The following is a 23,507-nucleotide window of genomic DNA, read 5'->3' on the forward strand; positions in this document are numbered from 1 at the left end:
CCAGAGCCGGCCCTGCTTCTTCAAATGAAAGCACGCAAGGCTATTGAAGGATTTGTTTTTGAAATTTTTATTTTTTCAAAGTCTTTTTAAAAATCTCTTTTGTGTACAGCTGATAAGCACAATATCATACAGCAGACAGGCTAGCCATTTTGACTATAAGGCACCCAGGTGTTATCAGAACATAAATATAATACAGTGAAATTGTGGCATTAAAAGAACGACACAAAATCCAAGAAATGTTAAGGATTATTTGGCTGATTTTTCAATCATCCCACATCACCATCTACACAGTATCTCAGGTATTCAAGCAGAGGACAGAAATGTAACATAACCCGGAAACAACCCAAATTATTGCTACATTCATCTGCATCAATGTGTCTTAAATTCGGACACACAAAGAGGTCCAAAGTGACTGCATCTGTTTAGCTCGCCCTCGCAACACTAGCGCCGGCGTTTTCATTGCTTGACAAGCGAAGCTGCACGCAGTGAAATGTTAAAAGTCACAGTTTTCTTCCCGTGTCAGAGGTCGTTTCTGCTTTTAATTGACAGACCAGCGGCTGGAAGTCTGCGATGACCTGCTGGTGGACTCTTTGTGGGACTGATTGGGGCTGTGTCTGTAGGTGGGGGAGTGAGTGACGCTTGGGCTGCTGGGAGGCGTGGAGGAACAGGAGGAAGACTTGGTTTTAATCTGCTGCCACTTGTCCCCCAGAGCCTTGGCGAAGTGGTCATCGACGGACACGCTGATGGAGAGCTGCTGGGAGCGAGCTCTCTGGTAGCTCTCCCCGAGGCTCCTCTGGAAATGCTCGTCGACGACGTGGTCGTAGTTGCATTTGGAAATCACTGGAAGAGAAAGGATATGATTAACAGAAGTCAAACACACACCTCAGGAGGTGAGTCAGGGAAAGTGAGCGGATATCATGATACGTGTGTGACGATTAGGGAGTGATCGTCTGGTGGGTGAGCTCATTCAGTGTGAGACTGACCTGATGAGGGGCCCCTGTGGACATCAGATCGGCAGGAGGGGTTTCTTGATGAGGAAACACAAGTGATCACAGAGGGACGCATCTAGGGGAAAAAAAGAAAGATGGGCCATTAATTCTAAATCTTCATCCCATTACAAGGAAATAGTGTACAAAGTTCAATTTGAAAACAAAATCATTTGGAAACCTATTAAACTGGTTGGGTTTGCCCATGAAAGTCAGAGCGCTTCCAGTGTAGTGGCACATGCAGGTCAAAGAAAGAGCAGTCTGTTTGGTCTTGTTGATAGAATTCTTCCTTCCATTGCTCACATTTTCTTCCCGAATCCGGCTGGATTGCATAGCTCGGACAAGCTTAGGCCTGTATGTGCTCTTGGAGGAAGAATGCCTGTGCAGTTGGATTGGCTGACTACAGATGGGATATGTACCACTGCTGTAGGTAGCCTGGAGCTATATGGCAGATAGACTACAAAGGGACAGACAGCATTGCCACTTTTCTGTAAGTTACGGCAGCCCAACCTTCCTGACCTTTGAGAAAAGCACATTGAGAACACAAGCGGCACTTGATTTTTTTGGTGAATTACCTGGATTTGAGTGGGAGTAGAGCTTTTAGTCTTCTCTTCTGTGCTTTCAGGGTCTTTCCTTGGTTTCTTGATGAGGGCGAGTGGTTCATCCATGACTGGTGCGTAGTACACATGGGAGGGCAGATGGCCGGTTGGGCTGGGTGTTGGACTCCAGGTAGATGTGGGACTCTGCGGCCTGTTGAACGCCGCTGGCGCTGCTCTCTGGGCTGGTTTACCAATGCTTCTGCTCAGTGCCCGCTCTCGCCTGAAACATTAATTCTTCATCAGATTTCACATCTTTTTGACACCAATTGTATTCAACAAATCCTAATTTTAATATTGATTTATTATCGTAAACATGAATAAACCAGTTGCACTGACCTTTCCTCCAATGTCAGACCTCTCTCGTGGCTGCGCTTGCGTTTGACTGGATGCACGGTTGGGGCTCGTGCCCGGTCATTTGCGATATGTCTGTATCTGTCTTCGCTCCTGAGGTGGGGCTGACCTGGAAAACAGAATGAAAGTGACAAATTAGAATAAAAAGGTGTTCTGGGTTTGGCTTATTTGCCAGAACAAAATCTAGAAAAAACAAACGATCATTTACTGGCACCGATGACTTTACGTCAACGGTGAGTGCCACTCAGCGATGAGTAACTGCTTGTTATGATCGAGGACATCGACCTGTATGACTACTATTCGTGGGAAAACATTTTTTTTTCTTTTGCCGCCACCGTTAATTGTAAACTCCGTTAAGTCGCAGAACTCGATCTACCTGATCAGCAAGGGTTACAACACTCCACAGCTGATTCAGTGCTAACGGTAAATGTTGTTTTTCTGCATAATGTTGGCAATCAGCCCCATCGCTCTGCCAAATGGCACAATCAACAGGCTTTTGTTAGGATGGGGTGCCACTCATCTAACAGCTTTTTAACCTGTTAGGACCCTGGTTTGGGCGGCACCCGTTTGTGAACGGGCAATCAAAGTGAGCTCACACTGGATGTTTGCAATTGCACAAGTTGAAACACATCAACAAGAAGCTTGTGATGTCATTGATGCATTGAATATATCCAGATTACAAGTTCAAACCACAAAACGATTTTGGGTGTTTTTATAAAAGGTAGGCACATCACTTATTAAATTTAACCCAACCTACATCCATTTGCTCTTGGGTCTCTTGACTCACATCTTCAAAACTCATGCATACAGTCAAATCAAAAAGCATTATAATTAAAATGTATAATTAGACAGTGGCCCATTGTTTGACTGTATGCTCAGTTAACACTTTAAAATCCACACTGATGTGGAAGCAGGAGTCTCCTTCAAAGCTCCTTCAACTATATTCAAATCAATCATTCAGGGCTTTCAACGACATCTATTGAAACCAAACAATGAGGTGATTATGTGTTCTGAATTGTAAGACAATGAAAGTTGTCTTCACACCCTAAGTGCTCGCTCCAATCCGCATTTCCTACTGACTGAACACTCAGACACTGTGAGCTACTCCCATTGTAGAGGGGAGGGGGGGCAGGTATAACCACACCTATGCTGATTTTCTAATGCCTCGGGCATGGATATTTATTCCTTGTTAGCATTGGGAATAAGCGTCCTGACCTTCTGTTTTGCTGTGTTTACAGAAACACAGCATAGTAACACAATTAACAGTTCAGTCTTGAGGGCCTTGAGAGCCAATAAGTATTAATAGGGATTCCTTTAGTCTTCATTTTCATCCGATTTCTCACATGAAACACGCTTATCTTTTCTTTATGACGAACAAGCTATATTATATAATACAAAAAAAGCACATTTCACATTTAAAAAGTTGAATGTAAGTGTATATCTTCAATGTGACTGTCATCAATGTCTTTATAATTGATATCTACATAAATATCATGCAAAGAAAAAAAAAACTTAACTGTAATGGACACATGTATTTTATAAGGGTTTGAAATGACACAAGATCTAAACATATATAACAAAAATAGTTTTAAAATGTTATAGCATAGTCACAGCAGAGACTTGATTCCACTGAAATAAAAGTATTTTCTCTCATCAAGCAACATGAGGCAATAAAAGAAAAAGCTGTATTCATGCTTACCTTCTAAAATGTACACCTTGAAGCCACTGCTCATCCGGGTAATGTATTGGAAGTTAGCCACGGCCATGGCTCCTTGTCTTTGTCCAAGTGTGAAGCCAAACACAGAAGAACACCTCGACTGCTGGAGCTCAGAGGAAACAATGAGCCTCAGTTGGAGATTGTATTGGAGAGGTAATGAGATGCTGGGCTCTGTGCTCAGCCAGGTAAAGTATCAGGTGAGTGCAGATAGGTGCAGTGGCTTCCCTGTGACTCCCTCTTTGCGCTCAGATTGGCTGCCGTCGGGGCCAATCAAAGGGCCCCGTTCACTCAGGGTTGTTGTTGTCCTGGAGGCGGAATGAGCTCACAGGTAGGCCAGTCTCACAGGTAGAAAGTGGAGTTGCTAAATGTCACAGTACCACAGAATCCACACTGATTAGAGAAGCTTCTGCTTTGTTCAACACTTTCTTTTTGCACAAGGTCATGAATCATTTTTTTCACACAACTTTTTAGTTTTCTCCCCGAGCCATGAAGAAAGTGAAGTGTGCCCTTTTGTTTCCCTCCATGGAATCACCACCTGTCCCACTCCCCTCCCACCCTCCCTCCCTAATCTGCAATCTCACCAAACTGCATTTTTCCGAGCTCTTAGCCCACCGGAGCTCCAGTCATTCCACTGACCTGCCCATACACGCACGCAGCTGTACTGTGAGCCTGCCTCACCAGTAATCCAAAGGCTTTTGTTGACGGCCAGACAAAGACTCCTAAATCCTGAAAATGACGCTGCCATGAGAACAATCTCACACGAGCATACTGAGGAGTTCGGCCACACGTAGAAAGTCTTCAGAGGCCGCTCACTCAGATACTGCGCGGCAAGCTGACAAAAATCATTAAGAGTGTAATTAATATGTTGATATATGACATGTGCAAACTCATCAATCACGTGAATATGATTGATATGTTTGCACATTAATGCAATGACAATCAATAACAATTATCCTCTGTTCTGCCTTGCTACTGGCGGATATATGTCAATCCTTTTAATACTGATTATTGTCTTAACAGGGTGATAGCAGCTGCTAAAGAAGATTGATTCAAAAATGAAAAGGGCTGCACATATAAAGGGCCTGCTGTGAATACATGCATGACATGTGTTGAGCTCAATTTAAGCTCAACAGTGCCCCTCGAAGTCATAACCTGCAATAACATGCCCTTAAAAACATGATATTGTAGGGTGTTGCATACACATTTTTGAAAAAGGAAATGAAGAATAGCAACGTGTTGTTTACCATATTTCATAGCCTACTAGTCTTGAAAAACACGTTTGCTCTCTGACACATTCCCCGCAGTGTAAACAATTTTGAAATGCAGTTTTGTAGCATTCATTCATTCCTTATGTCTGCACCTCACACAACTTCCGTAGTAACAACATTTTTTGCATGCAATATAAATATGTTAATTTTGTGTCTTTTAAAACGGTGTGTTTGAATATATCTGCATACAGGTGTCCCTAAACAGTCTTGGAATTGCATACATTGGGTATCACTGTAAAGCTGAGACTCTTGTGGATTCAATGAGCTCAATTGTATTCATGTGTGATGATGTTAGTCCACATAGGAGCCATTTCATTGTAGTGAGACTATTTTTTTAAACTTGACCTCACTGTATAAAATGACCTGTGGTGACCTCTAGGATAGTCACAGTCTCATGAACCTTTACAGCCACAAACTAGAGACCTAGAGCATTGAAAATGAGGGGGTTTCTGAGCAGTTTCCAGAACAGAAGTGCTCCATATGCAATCGCTAAACCGCATGGCTTTTTCTATGGTGTCTTAATGTGGTATTTTGGAGGGATTAATGATCATTTTGATCAATTCTCAAGTGGTAAAAAAGGTGAAATTTAGCACCAAATCTGTACAACAAATGCAATCAACCCCAAAATTGCTGCAACAACTTATGAGACATAATAGAGCATGGGAATGGTCATCACATATATCATCATGTTCTACGACCTTATACACTCTCACAATTTATTTCAATTAATTAATTAATGATTAGATCCCAGTTTTCAGATGATGTAGGGGAGAGCAGGGTTGTTTGGGACGCTTTTGTATCAACACAACAAATAACCTTCCATTAGTCGCGGACTACTTGAACAGTAATGAAAATAATTTGATCCCTGAACAGATACAGGTGTCTGCTAACAATTTATCAATTTTTTTAGAGCCCAACCCAAAGGCACACTGTGTACTAGGTATTAGGAGTGCATTTTCGAAAACGTCTGCCTCCCCGGGACGGTTGGGACACCTTGTTCTGGGCTAAAAAAAATTGAAATTGAAATTGAAAAAATTGCAGTATAAATTTGAAAACCGTATATCTACAACGACACTTGTTCAAACATTTCTTTGAAAAAAAGAAAATATTTGTAAAATTATTGTATTTTCATAAATTACTGAGATATGCAATTTGTGAAAAAAAGGGTTTCTGACTGGCTGCCACTTGAGTAAACATTCACTCAGTGACTTCACAGTTTAAGACAAAGACCTTTGTCTTGTTTTGGTCTGCTTTTTGTTGATTTGTAACAAGGTAGGAACAATAAACAATACTGCCCCAACCGTCTCAGGGAGAGCAGACACACCTTGCAGACTCCCTTAGCCTACCAACCAAAACTCAGACTAGCTAACACATATAGAATCAGCAGATAAAATAGCTTTCCCACAATAGGTTGGACATAACTAAAAACAATATGGTAAAGAAAAATAACAATAGCCAAAAATGTACTGCTGTATATTTCAAAACTGTGAGTAAAATGTGAGGAATAGCCAGAAGGTTTCCACTTTGAGCTTGAAAGTGAAGAGGGTGTGGCTGAGTATGAGCGTGGTGAATGGCATAGTTGCTTTCTAACTACTCTAGCTACTGTTGACCTGCAATCCCCCCTAGAGATAGTGTATTTAGTTTCACTACACAGGAAGTAGTTATCCACTCTGTCCCAGCTGTTAACGCAATCCTCAAGATAAAGTAATACTCCCATATGAGAAATTGAAATCCCTCCAGTGGATCTTCTTCGTATTAGAAGACACTGTAACATGTATGTGAACAAGGTGTTGCTCAAAATGAACATCAGTACTCTTTAAAAATTCATTACATAGTAGTACATTAATTCCTAAAAATGATTTATTAAATGGGGACTGAAGGTACTAGGTATGAACAAGACAAAACATAGGCCATATATTGATATTGTTAATCATATAGTAAATAATGATAAGAATCATTATATTTTTGTAATATCATAATACTTGAACTTGCTTTATAGAGTTGTTGCTGCTCTTTGACTGAGGTGTCCCATTACTGTATACTGTATGCACAGCAGTCAATACTGAGGCATGTTCAGAAATAAATGAACCCTTTGGTGAAATGGCAGCAATTATGAACTGAACATAAAATGTGAGGGGTTTAACAATCAATCAATAAATCAATCACTAAATTGATAAACTGATAATAAATCAGTTTAATAAAAAAAAAGTCTTGTCAAAGCATATTTAAATTAACACTTATTTAGTTGTGCAGAAAAGGTCATTAAACATCTAATTTTAAGCACCAATATTCTACAAGCCCTGCACTAAATGCATTTTCATTATTTTCATTATTTTGTCAGCATAACAGGCTATAATATCTGTCTACTGATTAATGTAAGAAATGCACTCAGTAAGGTGTACCTGTGTCCACTGTGGACATGGTTCAGTGCAGTTTCCATAGTAGAGGCCTGGCTGGGACTCCCTGGGGCTCTGTGTTGATCACTGACTCTGGGTGTCACCAACAGATGGCGCATCTCTCACTGAAAATCAAAAGTAACACACTGTCAGCGGCCTGAAAGACAGTCAGTAAGTGTGCCGCTGCTGCATTATTGAACACAACAGGATGCAACCTCGCATCAACAGCCATAAGCATCCCGTGGAGTCAACAGCAAGCTCATCATGTCTGACAGTGAGCTACGCCCCTGACACCCCGCTCTCATCAGCACCACCATCATATCCCAACCACAGAGCTGCGTCAAGTCAGACACACACAGACTGGACCATACAGGAAATGTTATAATTTTCCAGTTAATAGCATAAAAGACTTAAAACATTGGCAAGATATTTGAGGGATTTCAGCTGCCACTCTTTTAAATACTTCGATTTAGGGATTAAAATTAATCTGTTGATTATTTTTCATTTAAATTATTAACTATTTGGTCAAAAAATAGAAAAAAAAATAATCAAAAGATGACTTATTCAAGGTGCTTGTTCTTGTTTTGTACAACCAATATGCCCCAAACCCAAATATTCCATTTACAATAAGCATAATAGGTCCTCTTTGAAGCTGCAGTGGGTAGAAATGGAGCAAATATGATTAAAAAAAAAGTTATTTTCTATAAAACGGTCAATATATCCTGACAGTAGTGCATGAGACAGGTAATCTGAAAAAAATCATGTGCCTCTGTGTCCTCCGATGCTCCTAATGGCATCTGCAAGATTTCAAAGTCCGGAAGAAAACAACCAATTAGAGGGGAGCTGTGAGCCTTGCCGTCTCTGAGCCGCTGTCAATCACTCGCGAACTCTCCATGAATCACTGCTGATCCTAGTGTTGGCTTTTCCTGCCTTCGAAAAGCGGGTCGGTGCCGGGGCTGAAGCAGGAAGAGAAACGTTATCGCCTCCGGACGCAGCCGGAGAGAGACACCGGCACCCGGTCAGAGAGAAACGTTACCGTCTCTGACTGGGTGCCGGTGATAACGTTTCTCGCTGCGGAGCCCCGTCACTTCACAAGACACGGAAAACCTCTGTTGGTGTGGAGGAGCTGCAGCATTTATTTCTGCACAAACGTCCACTGTACATTCACTAGATATTCTCAGAGCTAAACTAACTCTTCTGCAGTGTGTAGTGAGACAGCGAGAACGCGCGCGGTGTCTGAAGGCAAACAGGCAGAGGGGGAGAGACTTCAGCCACACGCGAGCGCGCATATGCGAGCGCACGTGTCCCGACCCGGTACATTTATACGCTTAAAAAGTTACAAACAGTCCCTTTAAGTGAATATTAAAAAAACATGTAAAAATAATACCAACATATTAAAGGGACTGTTTGTAAGAATCAGAAATTGGTTGTAACAGTGACACCTGTGGCCGTTAAGTCAACGTTAACTGCAAATTTCCCCACTGCGGGACTAATAAAGGAATATCTTATCTTGTCTTATTTCCCTATTTGCAATAAAAACGTGTTACTACAATTAATAATGTTTTTGTTTTTTTATTAAATTAGATTGTCAAAAAGCATTTTCTTCTGAGAATCCTCAGACTGTAAATTCTATAAGAATAATAATTAAGACTTTTACTTTGAAAGCAACACCAGGAAGTCGTGTCATGCACACTTCCCACCTTGACTCTCTTGCACCCTTGCAGGCTCCTCTCTCTCCCTCAGGATGACTGGGAGTGACGCAGGGCAGACGGAACGAACTAGGGCTCGAGGGTAGGCTAAGGACAGGCAGGACGGCGGTGATGATGCAGGAAGGATTGTAGTTTTCATCTCACAGGTTCAATGCCCGCCTGCACAGAGGACATGAGAGGCAACTATTACATGTAGGCTTTCCTGTGAGAGATAACAGCCTTATTATAATAATAGCTAATAATAAGGCATCATCATCACCTCATCCTTTGGGGCGGATCAGTTTGGATACACTCCCAGGTAGGCTTTCATTATGACAAAACTACAGTGGTTGCTTTGATATGTGGGTTTATTAACACAATATATAAATATATATAAATGTGAAAAAGGTTTATTTCGTTTGATTCAGCCCTTTTTCTTTATTATCAAGAGGCTGTGTGATTGTTGCACCTCAGCTAATTCCTCAAGCTACACCAGTCACGATTCCTTATAGGCTATACTACTGTGATCAGGTATGAAAATCCGCAGCTAATTGATGATACTAAAGACTTTTTTCTCTTTAGGTGACATCTTCTCTGTGCATGGGAAAGTAGCCTAGTCATTCTTCCTGAGCACCAAGTTGCATCCAGTTGGAGGATATTTCCGTCATTTTTTAGAAAGTCTCCATCATGAACTACCTGCGTCGACGACTCTCGGACAGCAATTTCATGTCCAACCTGCCCAATGGCTACATGACGGATCTCCAACGCCCAGACGCGCCGCAGCAGCCGCAGCAGCAGCCGCAAAGCCCCGCAGTGTCGCCTGGGCCGACGGAGAGGCGCCAGTCCGCCAGCCAGCCGCAGCAACCACCGCAGCAGCAGCCTCAGCAGCCGCAGCAGCAATCTGGAGGAGGAGGAGGCTCTAGCTTCTTCTCATCCATCTCCAATGCTGTCAAACAGACCACAGCTGCAGCGGCTGCGACCTTATCCGAGGCAGCAGACCGAGCTGGAGTCTCCAGCAGTGCCAAGGTGCTCCTGGTCATCGACGACCAGCAGACCGACTGGTAAGAGCAGTGCGCATTGGCCTCGTCTAGACGAAAAAAAATGTGTGCCTGCCAGACCAGACCGTGGGTTGCAGCAGTGTGGCCTAAGTCTATAACAGCTGGAAGGTCATATGATTCACCTCGCATGCTGTGCGATATATATCACGTATAACAGACCTGAAACACCTTGCAGAAGTCATGTGTTTGATAGTGCCCGTGGCAAAAAGGTGCAACAGATTACAAGGCAGAGAAGCCATTTTCATTTGACGATCAGCTATTGCTCCTGTATGCATTCTGACATTAAAATGCTTAATTATAGGCCAAGTGCACCGGGTATGATGATGCAGGTGTTTTCAAGTCGAGTGGATGCAAGAGAAAATTGTGCACAAGGAAGTATGCATTATGCATGCTCATTGGTGCTTTGCTGCACAAGGCAAAAGGGATAAAACACTGCGCTCTTGTCCCAAAATGACACCCTAGGTGATAATAAACCAATGCAGATCTGTCCATCATCCTGGCAGGCCCCTGTGGTTCTCCCACTGTCACAACAGGCAGATAATATGGATATTTATAAGTCATAGGGTGCATGTACAAGGCAAGGACCAGTATTTATGTCCTCATGTCCAATTCATATCTTTACCTTTTTGTTTAAGTTGCAGCAGCTACAGTAAAAACTGTGTGTATCTATGGAAAACTACTACACCCATTTTCAAAATTCATACATATTATTCCTATGGTCTAAAACAGTCCAAACAATATTAGTAAACATGAACAACTGTCTCCCAAATCCAAAAACTAGAGTGCTAAAACTCAAACTTGTGATGTCATATGGTATAAAGTGTGGAGCCGCTCAATAGACAATGATTGAGGAGAGATGTTATAGATGACACTGAGAGCACCCAGAGGAATGATCTGAGTATATGGGGACATTTTCTGTTTCACAACTGAGAACACTACAATAGAATAAAGCTCATTTAGGTGTAAAAAAAAGAAAACAAACAATCTGTGGGTCCACAAAATCAGTCTCCCATTTATTGTCTATGGAGCAGCTCCACACTTTATACCCTATGACATCTCCAGTTTGAGACTCACTTCTCTGGTTTCTGGCTTTGAGAGAGAGTAGCTCATGTTCACAAATATTGATTGAACTTTCCTAGGTTATGGAAATAACATATTGGACTTCTTAATTTGGGTGGCGATCCCCTTTAATTCATGTATTTCACATCACTTTTTCATCGAGCAGGAATATTCTCCGAGTTCTGAGATGCTCTGCAAATGCTGGGGGAAATGTCAGCTGTCAATTACTGTGCAGGAGAAATTTGCTAAATGAAATTCGTATTTTGTGTCTGGATACAATTGGATTGAAATCCTCATTTCACATGCAGGGTAAAGGTCTTCAGAGGAAGAAAAGTCCACGGTGAATTTGACATCAAGGTAGAACAGGTAGGTTTTACGCATACTATTACTTATTTTTCATAACTATTTGCTTCACCCTGTGTTAGTGTCCACCTTTAGTCCTTACTAGGAGGACAGGGAACTTGTAAAATAAAGACCTTAGTGACTGGACTAGCTGAAATAAACCAGTCCAGCTTTACTGAACCCCGTAACCAAACTGTGAACTTTTGTTGGAGGGATGTTACTTCACTTTGATCCCATTTTGGTTTCACGTCTTTATTTTGGGAGGCATCTCTTAGTCCCTTGGTGAGTCATTTTGCTGGGTAAACCTTACTAATATGTCAACTTGCATTTTAGGGTGCACTGATCAACAACAGGCAACATTAAATGATTTATGGTTTCTTCAATAAATAACATGAAACATCCAGCACAATGGGAGCTATTACTGTGCTCACAGAGAGCCCTTAGAATGATAAATGTCCCAGGGTATTGACAGGAGAGAGGGCTGCTGCATTCATTCCCACGCTGCCCTCTTGACATCTGATTAAGAGAAACACATTTTATTTGGCACCTGCCTCCACAAAGCCACTCTGATTAATGCAAAGTTTAATTGTAGTCTCTTTTATGGACAAATCAGTTGTTTGTACAGCCTAACAACTGACCATTAATCATTTTGGTGTACTCTTATAAGGATATTTATTACTACATGTGTGTCAGAGGCTATTTATGCTCGAATCTACCCAACAGCACTTTGAGGACACCATGAAAGTTTTTGAAATATTTTCCGCTGCCTGAGACATTTTTCCTCCCTTCCTATTTTTGTCCCTCTACTTCATGTTCCGCTGGCGTTTCCATTATTTCCCCTGTGGCCCCTTAAACAGGAAGAACACACGTCAGATGAAGTCTGCCATTTTATAATTGTACCCTTTTGTTTAACCTGGCTCATGTAGAACAGGTGATCATTCACTGTCCTGCTGCTGTGATGGTGTTGAACTGACCTCGATGTCGTCCTTTTAGGCAGAATTCACCGAAATCAGCCTGGTAGTCAATTCCATGGGCACCTACAACGTGGACATAGAAGCGATCAGGAATGGGCATAAGGTTACTAAGTAAGTACTCTGCAAAAATGTCTCTAGTTAAGAAGTTTACTAATCCGTTGAAATCTGCTGAAATTCCCTGAATGGAAGTGCCTCAGTTTGTCTTGCGATGCAGTTTAATATTTTGCTAATGTCCTCTGTCCCAGATCCTTTAAGCCAGACTTTGTGCTGATCAGACAGCACGCCTTCAGCATGGACAAGAACGGAGACCACCGAAACATAGTGATTGGACTGCAGTATGCTGGACTGCCGAGTGTTAACTCTCTGCACTCTCTCTACAATTTCTGTGACAAGCCATGGGTGGTAAGTATTATTTGATTAATTCATTTGAAAACACATTGAATTCACCTGCATGGACATATAAAACTTAAATTTGGGATTACAAATGCTCCATCCTTGTGTCCATTTTAGTTCGCTCAGATGATTAGAGTGGCCAAGCAACTGGGCCCTGAGGAGTTCCCACTGATAGAGCAGGTTTACTATCCAAACCACAAGGAAATGGTGAGTTCTTTGCCATCTGCTCTCCTTCTCTCTCTCCTCCCCCTTCCCACTTGTGCTGATAATGGGTATGCCTTAATGCTGAAGCCTTAAAGAGACACACACTAACAGGTCATCCCTCTGCACGGTGCGGGTCACATTTCAGGAGGGAAATAATTAACTTCCATGTCAATATTCCATCTCATGCAGCAGCTGAGACCAATCAAATTTTCTGGGGAGTGTCTTGTTCTTTTTCCTCCGTTCTGGGTAGAGGCAGAGATTTTGATTATTCGTCTGCCAAGAAGTCAGTGACAGTTACAGTAGGCTGAGTCTGTTGCTGCAGAGCAGGCGTCTCCACCCCTGCAGTCACAGGCTGACAGTATTGGGCTGGCTTTCAAGCCATCAATATGAATCAGAATCTCTTGCAGAAAGGATGGGTGCTGTGTGTCACTTCTATTTGGTTGAAATGCATTGAAAGTTGGTGTTTTATTAATTCGATTTAGGGATGCATCGATTGTGAAGTTTCAGGGCCGATACCAATTTAATATTTAAAATAACAATTTTGTTTTTGTTGTTATTTAGTACTCTTTTGTGCCAGGGAAACAAAGACATTTTCATTATAAAAAAACCAAACTGAGCTACTGTATATAGTCTAAAGTCATTAAGCATTTCATTGCACTACCTTTGAATGAGCACAAATTCAATCATACAAATTTATGAAAAAACCTTTAATATAACGTTCTTTCACATGAAAAAGATTCTTTTATTTTCTCTCTTTTAATAATTAACAAAACTTTTAGCCAGCACAAAACTGATGCGACATAACAGATAAAAACAACAAGTCAACAAGGGGAATATTGCCGATACCGATGTTAGGCCGATAAATTGGTGCATCCCTAATTATAGTGCTATGATGAAGTTATTATGATAAATGTGATAATGCTCTTGTTACAGATTACCTCCCCTGGCTTCCCCGTAGTGGTAAAGATGGGCCATGCTCACTCAGGAATGGGAAAGGTAGTACTGAAGTACTCAATTCAATGTGAACACAATATTTCTGGGACCGATATAAGCCAGTGTATTTATATTTTGACCTTTGCTACTCCAGGTGAAAGTAGACAATCAATATGATTTTCAAGATATTGCGAGTGTCGTGGCACTGACCAAGACTTACGCCACATCTGAGCCCTTCATCGATGCTAAGTATGACGTCCGCATCCAGAAGATTGGCAGCCATTACAAAGCTTATATGTGAGTGTAAGACTACTACCAAAGAGCCAACACACCGTCGGTACATTATTGCACCCGATTTGACTGTGATCAGGCCATTAAATAGGCATTATCAGTCGTTATAAGCACCATATATGTGGGTCATTAGGGGCCTATTACACCTACTACGTTGTAAAAGTGAAAGTGAAACTTAAAAGCAAAACGTTCTAACATGTTGTAAAACTGAATGAAACATCACGTTTTGAACACGAACAAAAAGGCTTCTTTAGGTTTAGGCAACAAAACTACAAATTCTTCAGGTTTAGGCAACAAAAAAACACTTGGTGAAGTTTAGGGAAAAACATTGTGTTTTAGGTTAAAGTAACTACAAACACAAAGACAACTACACATTCTTGGTTTCCCACAGGATGCAAACTCCGTTCTCTTTGGTGAAAACCCTGTGTTTTGTGTCCCATCTATCGTCCCCGACCTCCACCCCTTATGGAGTTTCACACTATCTATACTACAGCGCCTGACCTCCGCTTCTGCCCGTCATAATTGCTACGGTCGCTAGAGGCTGCTGTCGTGTTCTTTTATACCTTCTTTCAGAGATGATAAAACCTAGTGGGTGCAGTCGGCCGCTATTGACCCACATCAATGGGGCTTATAGCGACTGATAACGTCTATTTAATAGCCTGACAACAGTCTAATTGGCTGATTATTATAACAAATGAAAGTGGTTAAACATCAAAATAATTTTTAAATTGTAATGAACAGGAGGACATCAATTTCTGGCAACTGGAAAACCAACACTGGCTCGTCTATGCTGGAGCAGGTGGCCATGTCAGACAAGTAAGAGCTCATAAATGCAGAGGAGATGAGACTGTCAATCATGTAATGTCTCACTGTGCTATTATAGCTCTATTTAACACGTTATTACAGGTACAGACTGTGGGTGGACTCTTGCGCTGACATCTTTGGAGGGTTGGATATCTGTGCTGTGGAGGCTCTGCATGGTAAAGATGGCAAGGACTACATTATAGAGGTACTAAAAGGCAGTGTATTGATATCAGGGGAATATTTGTTTGTGATCATATAAGGGAAATCCATTAAATCCATCACATGTGGGTTTTTAGGTTGACGACTGTTCGATGCCGCTGATTGGGGACCAGCAGGACGAGGATCGCATTCAGATTGCAGAGCTGGTGATTTCTAAGATGAATCAGGCCGTTCCACGCACTGTAAGCTCTTCCACAACCGGGCAGCCAACACAGGTGCTCAAACCACAGATACTGTTTTTTTTGCTCCAGTAGTCTCTCAATTGTCTTTATTTTTATTAGTAATATATGTCAAGTCAGGTCTGTTTTTATTTAGGGTGCATAGATACACACAAGGTTTCTCAGAATATCTTACTTTAAAAGAGGACATACTGTATACTGCTCCATACATCATACAGATACAGGCTATATCTGTCTAAACAGATGATTAAATAAACAGTGAAATACATACAGTACATGTGTATGTGGTGCCTGTCCATGCAAGGCTTTAAATAACAAACCAATGACCCATGAATGAGCAGTTAATGAGTGTAAAATGTGTGGTATGTGGTTGACCTTTTTGATATAGTGAGAATTCTAACAATACCACTTTGACCAAACTCAAGACAATTGGTGAAACCATTGCAAAAGACAGCATGGTAAAGACCCTGGACAAAAATCGTAGAAAGACATTTTGATAATTTAAAAATATTATTGATTCAAAGGATATAAACACCAATATTTTAGCAGTCTGACTCTGTGAAATTGTAGACATCAAAATGTAGGGTAATGTATGAAAATACATGTTTACAGTATGTCTGACTGGAACAATACTTTTTCACAGTCTCACAGTATTTTCCGGTGCATTGAGTGAGCTGACATATACATCTGAGGTATCAGAAAAACGGTTTCAAGGATAGATGTCAAGCTTAATGGGTAAATATAATTGAGTGTCATCAGCGTAGAAGTGGAGATGTATCTCATATTCATGGGTAATACAAACAAGAGGCCAATCACAGATCCTTTTAAAAAATTTTCTCTAAATATTATTTTCTATCATTCGCTAATTTTCTTTCCTTTCTCGTCCGATGCACATTAAGGGGAAAAACAGCCATGCTGCTTTTATCCAAGGTGCTTGGGAGATTGCGCTACTGTCGCGCCTGCGTTACTAAGCAACCGAAACCTGCGTGCTACGATGACGATGATGAAGTTGCAGTAATTTAGCAGTAAGCCTCACTGACTAAACTAAACATAGTCAAAACAAAGACAAATTGATTTCCAGCACCAAAATCCCTCAGCAGATTTCCTGCTAGATTTCTCTCAGTCAAGTTGGCTGACCTTTCAACTGGATGTTGTGCCGTCCTCGGACAGAAAGGGTGAAGCAAGTAACATTGTCAGTGGGACAGATCACTGTCCCACTGACAATGGGACAGTGATCTGTAAAGCTGTAAATTCTTCTCCATATATTTACCGTAGACTGATATTTTAGGAAGAAAGAAAAGATATTTGCCGGCTGTGATTGGTTATTCCTCGTTACATGACATGTGGTGCGCACTGCAGCATTGAAGAACAAAAGTTGAACTATCTTTATCTTGGGGCGCAGCCATCGCACCCTGAAAAATAGGCGCTTAGGAGCGCTTGGGAATACTTGCGTGTCACGACAGTGTCTACATTGACAACAATAGATTTGAGCACGCAAAAAATGCGGCATGTGAACAGCCCCTTACTTTCTGCCCTTTGGACTCCCATGTGTTTTGCAGAGAACAGTGTCTCCTCAGCCTGTCTCACAGCCCAAAGTACCACAGGCTCAACAGCGCCCGTCACCTCAGGGTAAGAACTCGACCTTTTCACATGAACAAAAAACTAAGTTAAATGATACCATTTGTTTCTGTTTAGACATCATGTCTATTTCCAAGTCTTGGCAAAGATATTAGGAAAGTATTTGCATTTGATCGTTGCTTTCGTTTTTCTCCCATAGGTGGTCCTCAGCAAAGTCCCCCACCTCAGCAGCGTCCACAGCCTCAAGGCCAACCTCCTGCACAGGCCCAGCAATCTGCTGCCAACCCTGCTACTGGTGACACCAGTGCCCAAGTTAAGGCTAACCAAGGACCTGCAGCCCAGCCACGGCCACCAGGTCAGGGAGCTCCTCAAGGCCAGAGGCCTCCTTCTGGTCAGGGCTCTCCTCAGCGAAGCCAGGGAGGTTCACCTCAAACTCAGAGGCAACAGTCGGTCCCTACCCAGAAACCTCCTCAGCAGAGGCCTGCCCACCCCCCTAGGCAGCAGTCACAGGGGTCGGCACAGCAACAGAGGGCTCCCGGCCAGCAAGGTCGCCCTGGAGGACCCACCACCCAGCAGCCCCGACCTGCTGCTCAAGGCCAAGGGGGCCCAGGAGGGCGACCCCCGCTGCAGCAAAAGCCTCAGCCCCCACAGAAGCCCAGTCAGGACAACCCGGCTATGGGCGGCTCTCCACAACTAAAGTAAGTAACTGTATATGAGAAATGATCTGGGATCAGTTTCCTCTCATTTTACATAAAGTGAACCTTACAGCTGATCCTTTCTTACTATTTGCCTGAGATATGCATGCCACGTGACAAATCTATTCATGCTCTTTATTTACAAATGATCCACTTGAATGTGCATGATTTATTGATTCTTACATTTTCAATCCTTCAGCAGCAGTTTCACAAAACACAACATTGCAGATTGTGATACATTAAGACAACAAGCTGAAGCTGGCTTGTAGTTGTTCATAACCATAATCAATCTATCACATCTGTCACAATACAGTATGTCCATAATGTCCATATTCTAAGACACAGGTGATCAAGTTCTGTAAATCCAACTTATAGAAATAAGTGAATAACTATTTATATAGTGAATTACACTGTAATGTTCAACTTTTAGAAATAAAAAAACAACAACATTTATTTAATATCAAACTTGATAGATGATATGCTTTCATATAAAAGCATTCATTTATGACAGAAATATACATTTTGCCATCTAGATTTTAATCACTCTTGATAAAACTATAAAAATATGCAATATTATTGTCATATCATGTAAATTAAGTTCAAATTATCTTTTTTCTGATTCACATTCAGTCACAAAATTTAAAGTGGGACAAGAAAAATAGAAAATATTTCAGTTAATGTTGCATATAATTCAAATAATAGCCTGATGAATGATGCAAAACTTTGTGTTGCAGAAAAAAAATGATAAAGCTAAACTCAAAAACAGACCATTTACTTCCACTGACAACTTTAATAACTAATTTTGATTTAGTCAGTCGCCACAAAGAAATCTGTATTACTTCAACCTTAGAGGTCAATACATTCTCCTGCTTATTGCTTTCATGGGCAAATGACTCGCTTGACCCTGATTTGGGATTATATTAATCAGATTGCATTACGTTCTCTTGACATAAAACACTTGACATCTATTGCTGATATAGCCAATTATATCTTTGCATCCCGAAAGGTCATTCACTATATCATATCAAAGCTAACTTGAAATGATAAGGTGATACTGAATGACCATAGAAAATGAATGGAATGCGCTTTTATCATCTTTTACTGAGCCTTTTCTCTCCTGCCTCTCTCTCTTGTCTTGCTGTGCTCCATGTCTTTTCATTCCATGGGTTTGCTGCATGACTTTAATAGCCTCTTCCTTTCCTCTATTGCCATTTTCCTCTCTTTATAGCAAGTCCCAGTCTCTTACAAATACCTTCAACATTCCAGAAACCCCAGCGCCACGAGCCAGCCTTAGCCAGGACGAGGTGAAGGCTGAAACCATTCGCAATCTACGCAAATCTTTTGCCAGTCTCTTCTCAGACTGAGATGGCATAAGCCCCCCCTTCCTCTCCTCCTACTGACAGAAAGCTGGACAGGCAAACTGAAGGACAGATACCCCCAACGAACAAAGACCAACAGGATTCACGTACATTGACCCCAATACGAAAATGTACACACTTGACTCCCACTGCCTAATAGTCTTTTAAAACGAACAAAAAGTAGAACACACGGTAAATTTAGGCACCGATATCTGAAACATTCCTTGCCTCGCCTCAAGCTTAAGTACGTCATCTACTAATTGTGTCGCACAAATTAAACACTAAAAAAAAGCCTGTATATGCATGAACTCACAAAAATAGGAAACAATACTGCTCCCACTTGTTTGTTGGTGCTGTAAAAGTCATTGTGATCTTTATGTTTGAATTTTGGTTGGTTAGCCGACCAACCAAATGAATTAAGGGACTGTACAAAAATGATTGGGGTGGGGAGGAGTGCGAAATCTAATAGTTTATTTTATAAAAAGAAAATACTGCCCTCCTCAGTGTTTTTCAATGTCTCAGAATAATATATTTATGGCTAACACAACAAAGTAGTAAAAATACAGCCACTGTCTATTTTTGAATGTAGAGCTCACAAAATAAACAGTTATTATATTCTTAGCATATGGCAAAACGCACCTCCATGGCACACATTAAAACTGTATTTTTGATTTACTAACTATTTTATCTATTTTTATATAATTAATCACACATAAACAACATAAAATAGAAATATGCGGTAAGATAAAAGACCATCCCCAGCAAAAATCTAAGTTACAAAACCCTCCCCTAGGGCTGGGCAATATATTGATATTATTTCGATACCGTGACATGAGACTAGATATTGTCTTAGATTTAGGATATCGTACTATGGTTTGTTGTCTTTTACTGGTTTTAAAGTCTGCATTAGAGTAAAGCGATATAATTTTCTCTCCACACTGTTCTAGCTGATCTATTATTTGCCTTTACCCAATTAGTCATTATATCCACATTATTAATGATTATTTATCAAAAATCTCATTGTGTAAATATTTTGTAGAAGCACCAATGGTCAACTCTACAACATCAGCGCAATATCGAGGTATTTGGTCAAAAATATCGTGATATTTGCTTTTCTCAATATCGCCCAGCCCTACCCTCCCCCTTTTCTGACCGCCCTGCCCCTAATCATTTTTGTACAGTCCCTAACTCAGCACAGCTGCACACATAGGATGTCCAGTGTTAGCTCGAGCTGTTGACCGCTCATGGTGATGTCTTAGCTGCATGTCAACAGGAGGCAATGGTCGCATTTTCCAACCCCTGACATTGGCGCTTGTAACCGTGTCGTCACATGTAGTTGAATTAGTAAAGTAACCTAGTAGGTGTTGTGAGTACGTTGTTGCTGCCACTTTTCTTCCCGTTTTTTTGTCGCACAAAAACAAGAACAAAAACCCCGAAGGCTCTCCACCTTTGAAAGCATGCCTTACACAGACAAGGACGTCAGATCAAATGGAGCTGTCTCAGGGATGTCCAATTGATTGTGACACTTGTGTGTGGCTGAGGGTCTTCCATTACACTTTTATTGTGGATGTTTACTATTAACAAAGGAAAAGCATGCATTTTAATGAGGTAGAATGTTTCTATTGTTTCAGACGCATTTGCACACAGAGTATACTGCAAAATTATACTTGAATACAGAGACACTGACTGGTGTACGAAGTTTATATTTTCAGGGTTATTCATCTGCCACTTGACAAAGCAACAACTCGGTGTTCCCAACCTGGGGTGTTGCTGCGTGTGTGACAGGTGTGGGTTCAGTAGGATACAGCACAGGCAAGGTTTGCAACTGTTCAGGTACAGCTAGCGAAAAATTAGATTATTTATAGACAGTTTCATTTTATATTTTCTTGATTTCAAAGCAATGTAATGAAAACACTCTGACTGTAAACCAGCTTAGTGGATGTACAGTAAGTTAATGGATTATGTCAGGTTGATTTTAGGGTTCAGCACAGGGGTCGCCAACCTTTTTTCCTCTGAGGGCTAATTTGACCAAATGAAAGTGGCCGAAAGCTACTCATATAGCACCCAGTTGTACATCTCCAATAACAGACGTAATTTCTGTCTTACTTTTATGGTCCTTTAATAATGTTTCAGCCACCGCAGTCATCACCTCTATTACAATCCCGCCATAAACAAAGGGCTTTTTGCGTTTCGTTAGGATGTGCGCCGCAAAACGAAGCCTCTGTTGCTGCGTTGGCCTTCTTCGTCAGTGTGGTAAACAGAGACTGTTGTATTTTAAACATTGTTTTCAGCTCCTTTACCATCTCTGTTCGTAGACTGCTACCAGCCGGAAAGGCCCATGAAAAGTCGCTGTGGACTTTGGTGAAGTGGCGCTCCACGTCTTTTTACCGTCTGACGCTCGCACCACAAATGAGAAGCACACATTTGTCATTCACATTTGTGAAAAAAAACTCTATTACCCATTCCTCATAAAAATGGTATATTTTTAGTAGGGCTGATTAAAATATTTAATCACGATTAATCGCAAATTAATCGCGCATTTTATATCTGTTCAAAATGTACCTTAAAGGGAGATTTGTCAAGTATTTAATACTCTTATCAACATGGGAGTGGGCAAATATGCTTGCTTTATGCAAATGTATGTATATATTTATTATTGGAAATCAATTAATAACACAAAATGACAAATATTGTCCAGAAACCCTCACAGGTACTGCATTTAGCATAAAGAAAATATGCTCAAATCATAACATGGTAAACAGGGAACAACAGCTGTTAGTGGGACTATGACTTGCTCCAAACTGCATGTTATTATCATAAGGTGAGCATGTCTTTAAAGGGCAGACTCATGGGTACCCATAGAGCCCATTTTCATTCACATATCTTGAGGTCAGAGGTCAAGGAACCCCTTTGAAAATGGCCAAGTTTGGAGCGTGATTTAACCTCTTTCGCGACAAGCTAGTATCACACCAATGTACCATTTGGTACCAATGGATTCCTTAGGTATTCTAGTTTCATATGATACCAGTGTCTTCACTCTAGCTTCAAAACTGAGCCCACTACAACCTCCGAAATATCGATTGCGTTCATGCTTTAAAGAAATTAGTGGCGTTAAAACGAATTTGCGTTAACATGTTATTATCGCGTTAACTTTGACAGCCCTAATTTTAGCCTTTTATTATTGGCCTGGCTATAACATCAATGTTACGGCGTCACCAATGTAACCAAAGTTGAAAGCAGTGTAACGCGTTTAAACGACAGCTGATTGGCAAATATTCATTTTGTGTCAGAAGGGGGCGCGAAGTCTCTGAATTTGATTGGATAGAAATTGAAACAGGTTTAAAACGTGACTTTGTGTTATGAAATGTATGTAGATAGTCTTTGGACCTTTAGCAAGCCACTGGTTGGAGACCCCTGGTTTAGCAGTTAGTCAAAGCATTGATTTGTGATTTTGCACTTACGTCTGTATCATACAATGCAGCAGATTTTCTGCTTCCATATATGCCTCCCGCTTTTCAACGGGTTCTTAGTCTGTAAAAAGAGGCTATACAATAAAGAAATAATGTAAAGGTATAGGAATGTCGACTTTGGGATGCACCCATGCAGTAGATTTAGTACTTCCTGCAACCCCCCTCCCTCGCACTGACAACCCTTTCTTTGATCACTACTGAAAAACAGGCACTAAAAATGTCTTCCAGAAAGGAGTGCTTTCCATTCGAATGTCGACGTAGTATGGCAATACCACGCTTTTTTAGAGAAGACCCAATAGCCAAAAGTATAAATAAAGGAGTCCTGGTTCCCCTGCTGATTCTTCATGCTGCCTGTGTTTTGTGTAGCCACAGTGACCCCTTGTGCTCAATGGTGCATAAATGTTGTTCCGTAACTGGTCAAACCAAATAGATGTGTTGTACAGAGCTCGGAGTGATGCAGATTGTCACCTTTATCCCCTGCTGCTATTTGTGCTTGTTGATATTATGTGTGTCTCTAAACTTTTTATCTCATAAATTTGTGTATTTCTTTTATTTATTTTGTAAGTGCTTAATTTTTTTCTCTATGAGGCAGGACTATCTGGAGTTGTAAGTTTATGCATTAGTGATTCAGGGCTTCATTTTTAAATTTTACAGTGACTCAGTGTCAGCATGTGCCCAACGCCAAGAGAATCAGTAAGAGCAGCTTTGTGTAATTGTTACGCTGAGTGTGTAATTTATGAAAATGAGCCATCACGATTAGCACGGATGGTTAACTTTGAAAAATGTCACACTGTCGCTCAGAGGCCTGTCGGCCATATTACACATACCATTTGCCACGGCACCTCCTGAGACTGACAGCAATGCAATGAAGTAGTTTTATGTATTTATGTTTTTGATATTCACAGATTTCTTTGTAAGAGTTTACATTATTTATGGTGGATGTAT

General features: G+C 41.1%; 2 protein-coding genes and 1 long non-coding RNA gene across 5 annotated transcripts in view; 2 read left to right on the forward strand and 1 right to left on the reverse strand.

Moving 5' to 3' along the window:
- The window catches only part of LOC141769489 (uncharacterized), a 55,741-nt gene extending 33,823 nt beyond the window's left edge, over positions 1 to 21,918 (forward strand). Inside the window, exon 3 of the long non-coding RNA XR_012594302.1 lies at positions 21,803 to 21,918. This is a non-coding gene — a long non-coding RNA (uncharacterized LOC141769489). The remainder of the gene's footprint in view (positions 1 to 21,802) is intronic.
- Positions 52 to 3,976, reverse strand: vgll4l (vestigial like 4 like). Its single transcript, XM_074638590.1, has 5 exons — positions 3,636 to 3,976; positions 1,922 to 2,045; positions 1,562 to 1,805; positions 984 to 1,065; positions 52 to 840 (listed from the first exon to the last, which is right to left on the reverse strand). The coding sequence occupies exons 1-5, from the start codon at positions 3,700 to 3,702 to the stop codon at positions 539 to 541; spliced, it is 819 nt and encodes a 272-aa protein (XP_074494691.1). The 5' UTR covers positions 3,703 to 3,976; the 3' UTR covers positions 52 to 538.
- Positions 9,179 to 19,963, forward strand: syn1 (synapsin I). 3 transcript variants are annotated; one of them, XM_074638583.1, is made up of 14 exons: positions 9,179 to 9,324; positions 9,588 to 10,066; positions 11,431 to 11,488; positions 12,458 to 12,549; positions 12,684 to 12,840; positions 12,949 to 13,038; positions 13,969 to 14,031; positions 14,123 to 14,265; positions 15,001 to 15,075; positions 15,166 to 15,268; positions 15,360 to 15,497; positions 17,021 to 17,090; positions 17,239 to 17,737; positions 18,963 to 19,963. In XM_074638583.1, the coding sequence occupies exons 2-14, from the start codon at positions 9,693 to 9,695 to the stop codon at positions 19,096 to 19,098; spliced, it is 1,998 nt and encodes a 665-aa protein (XP_074494684.1). In that variant the 5' UTR covers positions 9,179 to 9,324; positions 9,588 to 9,692; the 3' UTR covers positions 19,099 to 19,963. The 3 variants fall into 3 exon arrangements, with proteins under 3 accessions (XP_074494684.1, XP_074494686.1, XP_074494685.1); XM_074638585.1 differs by having other exon boundaries at positions 19,001 to 19,963; XM_074638584.1 differs by having other exon boundaries at positions 15,360 to 15,464.
- Positions 21,919 to 23,507: the final 1,589 nt, after the last annotated feature.

The sequence above is a fragment of the Sebastes fasciatus genome, chromosome 6 (genome assembly GCF_043250625.1).
Source record: "Sebastes fasciatus isolate fSebFas1 chromosome 6, fSebFas1.pri, whole genome shotgun sequence".
NCBI lineage: Eukaryota > Metazoa > Chordata > Actinopteri > Perciformes > Sebastidae > Sebastes > Sebastes fasciatus.

Excerpts from the sequence above, each read along its gene's own strand:
- vgll4l (XM_074638590.1), bottom strand. The coding sequence starts at position 3,702 with ATGGCCGTGGCTAACTTCCAATACATTACCCGGATGAGCAGTGGCTTC. Across the intron at positions 1,066-1,561 it reads CTACTCCCACTCAAATCCAG|ATGCGTCCCTCTGTGATCAC; the intron begins GTAATTCACCAA and ends TTTTTCCCCTAG. Across the intron at positions 841-983 it reads CCACAGGGGCCCCTCATCAG|TGATTTCCAAATGCAACTAC; the intron begins GTCAGTCTCACA and ends TTTCTCTTCCAG.
- syn1 (XM_074638583.1), top strand. The coding sequence starts at position 9,693 with ATGAACTACCTGCGTCGACGACTCTCGGACAGCAATTTCATGTCCAAC. Across the intron at positions 14,032-14,122 it reads CTCACTCAGGAATGGGAAAG|GTGAAAGTAGACAATCAATA; the intron begins GTAGTACTGAAG and ends TTGCTACTCCAG. Across the intron at positions 14,266-15,000 it reads AGCCATTACAAAGCTTATAT|GAGGACATCAATTTCTGGCA; the intron begins GTGAGTGTAAGA and ends TGTAATGAACAG.